This window comes from Mandrillus leucophaeus, unplaced genomic scaffold (assembly GCF_000951045.1).
Source record: "Mandrillus leucophaeus isolate KB7577 unplaced genomic scaffold, Mleu.le_1.0 Scaffold811, whole genome shotgun sequence".
NCBI lineage: Eukaryota > Metazoa > Chordata > Mammalia > Primates > Cercopithecidae > Mandrillus > Mandrillus leucophaeus.
Genome location: NW_012108820.1, coordinates 478,065 through 485,921, shown reverse-complemented (window position 1 = coordinate 485,921; position 7,857 = coordinate 478,065). Strand labels below are relative to the sequence as shown.

Genomic DNA, 7,857 nt, shown 5'->3' with positions numbered 1-7,857 from the left:
GCTGAGACAGTTCACGTGTAAGGCTTCTGGAGGTGGTTGGTCTTTCACAGGACTATGGGAAGAAATGAGGAAGCTTGCATTACCTCTGAGAATTGCTGCTAGCCACCAAGAGTCTAAAACCAGTGTCTATAATGTTAGAAACCTAAAGTAAACAAGCAAAACCCCTCAACTCTTAATAGAGGAATAAACAAAAATGCCTATAGTTTCAAGGCATTCTGAGAGGTATTCTTACTCAGCAAGGACTCTGGAGAAGGGAGGTGTACTATTCCTCTCATCGTCCCTATTTCCCACTGAAGAACTCCTTAAGAAATCTCCTACTACCAGTCTATCAAACCATGAGGTTCTGACCCTTCCAGTTTAAAGAAGCAATCAAACTGCAGTGTCTGGTGCTCAAATTGTTCTCTTAACCTCAGTGGTGGAGAAACTAGAAGGACTCATTTTAAAAAACAAAAGAAACTAACCTGTTTTGATATTGGTGTCCACACTGCGAACATTCGAAGTCCCAAGAAAAAGAATATAGGAAGAGCTTCTCAATGTGGGGTTCTAGTTTTAAGAGCAGGGGAAATGCAAACACAGGGCTTTCCATATCACCTTTAAAAAGAAAAGGAAAAATTACTGCTCATAATCAATAATGGCAAAAATTAAACCAAAATTGTGAACTACTATCTTTTCTTACTATATTTACAGCATGAATATGTGTTAATACAGTATGACAGAATAAGTCACCCAGAGCTGGGAGAGGGGAAGTTTATAAAGCATTTCTCTAAAAATGTCCATCATAAATATTTAATTAACACTTCGATCTCTTTCCTTTTCCTTGGCAGACATTTATGAAAATGTCTTAAGACAAAAAAAACACACAAAAGACCCATACTGTCTTCCATCTTTCTAGATTTCTCAGGAAAAAAAAAAGATCTCGGAACTGTAATAGCCTTAGAGTATATTAAAACAAAAATTGATGAGGTGTGGTGGCTCACACCTTGTAATCCCAGCACACTGGGAGGCCAAGGCAGGAGGACTGCTTGCATTCCCTCCGAGAATTGCTGCCAGCCTCTAGGAACCTAAAACCAGTTTCTATTACGTTCAAGACCAGCCTAGCCAATATAGCGAGGCACCGTCTCTACAAAAAATAAAATGAAATAAATTAGCTGAGAGTGGTGCCACACACCTGTAGTCCAAGCTACTCAGGAGGCTAAGGCAGGAGGCTCATTTGAACCCAGGAATTTGAGGCTGCAGTGAGCTATGATCATGCCGCTGCATACCAGCCTGAGTGACAGAGCGACACCCGTCTCTTAAAAAAGAAAAAAAATTATGGAAATGGTTTGCCACAGATGTTAAAAAAATGTAACCAGTGAAACACTGTAGAAACACACCAGAATTGGCCATTTCTATTCTGATCATCTTGTTCCACCTGTGGAAAGGGCGTGGCCACACAATGGTTAAATGACCAGCCTCAACTCTTTGGACTCTTCATCTACCGTTCTTCCTAACTTTTCAGTCTAATCCTTTCCTTTAACAACTTTACAATTGAAGATTTGAATCTTGTCACTGAAAATAACTGAACAGTGAATGTTGGCTTTCAGCTTTGAGACTGGAAAGTAAGCTAAGTAGCAGAATCTACATGCTTCTCTTACATTCTTTTTTCCAATTGGTTTCTCTCCTTCCTATTCTCAAGGAGCTCAGATGCTCCCTTACTGATTTGGCCCAAGAGACTGAGTCCTTCCATGCCTTCCCTAACCTGGACAGAGCCTCACTTCCATGGTCCAGTTCTCCCCCTAGCCTGGAACTACAGTTGCCTGGAACAGTCACCTTGGCAGGACCACAAGGCAGACAGTAGGTGTTATTACCTAAGTAATAACAATCATGTGGGGTTTCTAAAAATTACTGATTTCCTGAGCCCCATCCCTGAGATTCTAATTCAAATGTCCCTATGATTGGTATTTACTTTTAAATTCCCTTGGTGCTTTTTAATGCACAGTTGAGGTTAAAAATGGTAGATGTGTCTACTGGGAAAAGTACTAAAGAAGCAACTAACAACTTGCCCCCTAAATATTCTCCTGGTTCTGAGAACTGCACCCACTCTCAAGAGGTGGGACACCAGCCTGCATATTTCTAGGGAACGCCTCTGCCCTACAATAACGTACCCAGTGGTAGATTCCTAAGTCAGACCGCTCAGATTCTTTCTCCCAAGAAGATGACCATCCAAGGTAATCAAACAGTGTTATACTTCCTTATGATGTACGTATTTCTACATGGTAGATGAGTATAATACAAGCAAGTTATACCCTAACCCTAAGCATATTCTATAAATATCGGTAGTTACAAAGGCTATTTTAGTCACCTTTGTGGGACAGTCTCACTGCTACTTTTGAACAAAAACATAAAAAAAGTTTGTATTATTTATTTATTTATTTATTTTGAGACAGAGTTTCGCACTTGTTGCTCAGGCTGGAGTGCAGTGGCGCGATCTCACCTCACCGCAACCACTGCCTCCTGGGTTCCAGCAATTCTCCTGCCTCAGCCCCCCCGGGGTAGCTGGGATTACAGGCTCCTACACTACGCCTGGCTAATTTTTTGTATTTTTAGTAGAGACAGGGTTTCACCATGTTAGTCAGGCTGATCTTGAACTCCTGACCTCAGGTGATCCACCTGCCTCCGCCTCCCAAAGTGCTGGGAATACAGGTGTGAGCCACTGGGCCCAGCCATAAAACAAGTTTTAAAAAGTTTTTTTGTAAGTAGAAATACAAATAAATCTCCCAGAAATGAAAATATGCAACACTGTATGCATAAATAGTATGTCCTATAGCACAATTTTGTAATTCGTTACCAGCCTTTAAATCCGCATTCTATTGTAAGTAAATATTAATTGAAAAAGCAAACAATTTACATTTCATAATCACAATATAAAATCTTTAGGTCTAAAATACATAAAGTTCTCCGTGAATTAAAATATCATGAAAGAGCTCAAAACACATGGTTAAATAAGTTATATTTAATTAGTAAGATCTTCAGCTAAAATATAGCACCTATCCTTGAATGGGCAGTAAAACAAGAGAGGAATCCTCCTGCATTGAAAGAGCTGTATGCTTGCCCAATTATTATGATTACACAAAATAATAATTTAAAAATTCCTTCTGTTACATAGAAAACCAGGCCCATGGCGGAGGTGGAGCAAAAGATGTAACTTCATTCCAAAAATAATTATCTGGGATAAGAAGGGTAGTGATTCAGGCTGGGGGAGAAACCATTCTTTAATTCAACTGGGAACTGAAGTAGGGACTCTAGAAGGGAAATGGTACCTGCTAAATGCACCACAAAAGCCCCTCCATCTAAACTCTAGGATCTTATGGAAAAGGCTCCTTCGAAATGAGTATTTGCTCAACAGATCAGTGGCTGGGGGTGATGAACCTGGTTAACCACAAGGAGCCTGGTGAAAAGTTTTAGAGTGACAGAGTCCTATATCTTGACTGTAGTGAGGGTTACAGAGCTGTACACGCTTAAAAAGGGTCTCACTATATGTAAATTACACTTTGATATAAAGAAAAAAGAATATTCATTTCATCTCAGAGTCTATCTGATACATAAATTAGAACAGTTCTTTAGGCCTAGAGGAGGAAATGTCAGAAATCTGGCATATGAAAAATCAGATTTTTATAAAAACAGAATAAACATATATGTATAAGTCCATAAAAACAAAGCAGATATACAGTAATTATATATCAATTTTAATAAAATGTAGGAAAAAAGTGAAAATTAGGGGACAGAAGCATGAGTCAAAGAAATATGTCAAAAGCTGTCCAGCATGTACAAAAGACGCCATGCTTCCAGATATATTATAAATGTATATATATATATTTATATATATATATATATTTTTTTTTTTGGAGACAGAGTCTCACTCTGTCCCCAGGCTGGAGTGCAGTGGTACGATCTCGGCTCACTGAAACCTGTCTCCCAGGTTCAAGCGATTCTCCTGCCTCAGCCTCCTGAGTAGCTGGGACTACAGGCACATGCCACCACACCCAGCTAATTTTTGTATTTTTAGTAGATACCGGATTTCACCATGTTGGCCAGGATGGTCTCGATCTCTTGACCTTGTGATCCGCCTGCCTCGGCCTCCCAAAGTGCTGGGATTACAGGCGTGAGCCACCGTGCCCGGCTGTATAAGTATATAAATATGTTATAAATATATTGTCAATATATTATAAAATATCATATTTTATAATGATCTGGAAGCATGGTGTCTTTTGTACATGCTAGATAAATCAGTTGCAACAACTGATTTTATTATAAAATATAAAAATCATTTTTTAATATAAGTTAAATGTCACTCATTGAGAGAAAAACTAGAAGGCACTGATATTTTACGTAATATGGGTAATTACTAAGAGGGAGTATCGTACTCTGCTACTCTAACATTACTAGAAGAGTTAATACAAGGATAAAAGGAAAATAAAACAAAAAGCCCTTTCAAGACGAAAACAAACAAAAAACCCCACAGCTCCTTTCTGTAATACTAAAAAAATTTAGAAAGGTTTGGTCAGACACTCTAACTCACTTGCTGCACACCACTCCCACAGGCCAAAAACCAAGTCACAGAGAACAAAGAGGTCCCATCCTTGTGCCCTTTCTAAAGGCGAGAAAGCTTTCTCAAAATGCCATCAGCATATTTCTCTTAATATCCACTGGCCAAAACTGTACCACATGTCCATTCCTAAAGCAACCATGGTAGGGAAACAGAATTACTATGGTTGGTTTCGATGAGATTCTAAACCCTGTGTACATGTAACAATCATGTGGGGTTTCTAAAAATTACTGATTTCCTGAGCCCCATCCCTGAGATTCTAATTCAAATGCCCCTAGCATTGGCATTTACTTTTAAATTCCCTCGGTGCTTTTTAATGCACAATTGAGGTTAAAAATGCTAGATCTGTCTGCTAGGAAATGTACTAGAGAAGCAACTAATGATATGCCCCTAAAATTCTCCTGGTTCTGAGAACAGCACCCACTCTCAAGAGGGGGAACACCAGCCTGCATATTTATATAGAACGGCTCTGCCCTACAATAACCTACCCAGTGGTAGATTCCTAAGTCAGACCACTCAGATTCTCTCTCCCAAGAAGATGATCATCCAAGGTAATCAAACAGTGTTATACTTCCTTATGACGTACGTATTTCTACATGGTAGATGAGTATAATACAAGCAAGTTATACCAATTACTTACCTAATGTGCATCTAAGCTGGGGTTGAAGGCTAATAAAAATTTCATCTCTAACTTCATTCAGACAGGTCTCTATCTCTGCAAATATTTCTGAGGTAAGTTTTTTACAATCTCCATCTAAGAAAATACAAAGAACATTATCAATTCCTCATCGATGTGTATCTTGCCACAGAAAACTGAGACATTCCCAAGAATGAAAGCTGAGTCAGTAAGTTCTGCAAACAGAGACAAAAAGCAAAACACAAAATTTCCTTAATTCTTCCTCTGTGGTATACCATATATTCCCTTAATGTATGTTATCAGCACAGTATCATTAGTACTTACCTAATGGGTAAAATCTCGGGGAAAGCCTTTCTCACCCATATAATCACAGGTCTAGCAAAATAACCTTTCAGATACTATGTCTATATCTAAAACAGCTAAAGAAGTTACCTCCTTATGTGCAATTACTTATACTACAAATGATTTATTCATTTATTCCACTCTGTGTAACTTTTATTGAACTTAGCCAGGTCATAGGAACAGATAAATTTATAAGGAGTCTTAATAAAGTTACAATTATTTCCTAAACTAATACCTCGTATATTTCCCTTCTATGTCATTTTTGAGGAGTCTGAAGGGGTCTTCAGTGGCAACATAGTGTTTATTTGGTTCCACATCCTGCTTTGTCTACACAAATTTGCTTCATTAAAAACTCTGACCAGCCTGGGCAACAGAGTGACACCCCTATCTCTTAAAAAGAAAGCTGGGTATGGTGGTACACACCTGTAGTCCCAGCTACTCAGGAGGCTGAGGTAGGAGGATCGCTTCAGCCCAGGAGGGTTAGGGTTCTACAGGGTGCAGTGAGCCGTGATCTCACTACTGCGCTCCAGCCTGGGCAAGTGAGACACTCTCTCAAAACAAAAACAAAAACAGAACAACAACAACAAAAAACTGGCTAGTTATTATACAGTGACTGAAACATAGCACTTGTTTGTGTGTGTGTGTGTGTTTGTAGACAGGGTCTTGCTATGTTGCCTGGGCTGGTCATGAACTCCTGGGCTCAAGCAATCTTGCAGCGTCAACCTCCGGAGTAGCTGGGCTTACAGGCGCGTGCCATTATACTCAGCCGGAACATTGCTTTAGTAATCATTCTCCTATTGCCAAACATTTTAGTTGTTTCTTTTTTCACTATTATAAATACTATTGTGATAAATACCTTTGGGCACATATCTATGTTTTGGATCACTTCTTTATGGTAATATTTATTATCTTCAAAATGGAATCACTGTGACAAGAAACTACCCAAGATTAGTAAGAAAATTATTTTGAATAAAAGACTCCGCATGCATCTGACTCTACTTACTCTTAAGCTACAAATAGATCCTTTCACTCACATCTCTTATAAATAATTCATACAGCCTGATCGCACTCTGCTTATACGTTTCCCTAATGAAAATATCTGGATTCGCTTGTAATATGAAATAAGCATTCACCAGAATTTTTGTTATTTGACCACACCAAAAAACACTTACACTGCAAAGTAATGCAGCTCAAACACATAATTAACAACCAGATTATAAAAACTAAAATTATTCTGTAAAAAATTAGTAACAGATAAAAACATGAAACAAAAGTTAATTCTAATATTGAACTGTTGCTCTTCTGCAACAAACAACGGAACTGTCACCTACTTAACACTGGGGTTCCTGTAATTAGAGAAAGCAGAAATAGAAGAAAAGTCAAGGCAAAAATGCTTGTGAGAAACTGAATTTTAAAAACTGCAAAAAAGTGTAAATGACTGATACATACAAAAAGGTTCAAAGAAAACCTACATTGAAACAAAGTATTTCTTACCTAACAAAATCATAACCTCTTGAATGTTCTAACCAAAGGTGGTTAGAAAGCACTGAGGTATTTTTTTCTACATAATGAAAATGGAATTATACATCGGTACAACCATTCTGGAAAACTGTATTCAGCAAGACCTTTAATATTCATATTTTAATATCTCTCCTAGGATACTAGTCAGTAATGAATTCAAAAGATATATGGATATTTGTCCTGGTGTTAATTCATAACAGCAAAAACTAGTAACAGCCTGAATGGTTAACAACAGGGAAACAATGTATAAGATCCATATAAAAGACTGTAAGACCAACTCAAAATTTTTAGCACATTAATGAATAAGAAAATACCCACAATGTCAAGCAAAGAAAGCTTGGTATGATGTCACATCTGTCCCCAAAATATATATGGCCAAGTAAGATCAGAAAAAATATGTATCAAGACACTTCAAAAGAAGCTGAATAAAAGTAAGGATTCTTGCCCTACAAGGTAGCCATAACAATTTAAAAAGTATGAGTGCTGGGTTAGACAAAGTAACCAAGAGGATGAAATTGAGAGTTAAGGAACAGCTGCACACATACATGAAATGTTGATACATGCTAGAGGTGGCATAGCAGACCAAGTGAGAAAATAAAGTAGAGCTACAAAAACTGGCTATGCAAATGGAAAAAAAAAGGATCCTTACCTCATACCACACATCAATATGAATTCCAACTGAAAGAGGAATTTCAATGTCAAAAGCAAAACTATAACTTTTCAGTGAAAATATAGGTGAATGATTTTCTGACCTTGGGAATAGCAATAATTT

General features: G+C 37.9%; 1 protein-coding gene across 2 annotated transcripts in view; it reads right to left on the bottom strand.

Annotated features, from left to right (window-relative positions):
- The window catches only part of USPL1 (ubiquitin specific peptidase like 1), a 39,537-nt gene that overhangs the window by 16,057 nt on the left and 15,623 nt on the right, over window positions 1-7,857 (bottom strand). For both annotated transcript variants that reach the window (XM_011967825.1, XM_011967824.1), the window contains 2 exons: window positions 5,226-5,339; window positions 462-591 (listed from right to left, as the gene is read on the bottom strand). In XM_011967825.1, the coding sequence (XP_011823215.1) occupies window positions 462-591; window positions 5,226-5,339 (244 nt within the window). The remainder of the gene's footprint in view (window positions 1-461; window positions 592-5,225; window positions 5,340-7,857) is intronic.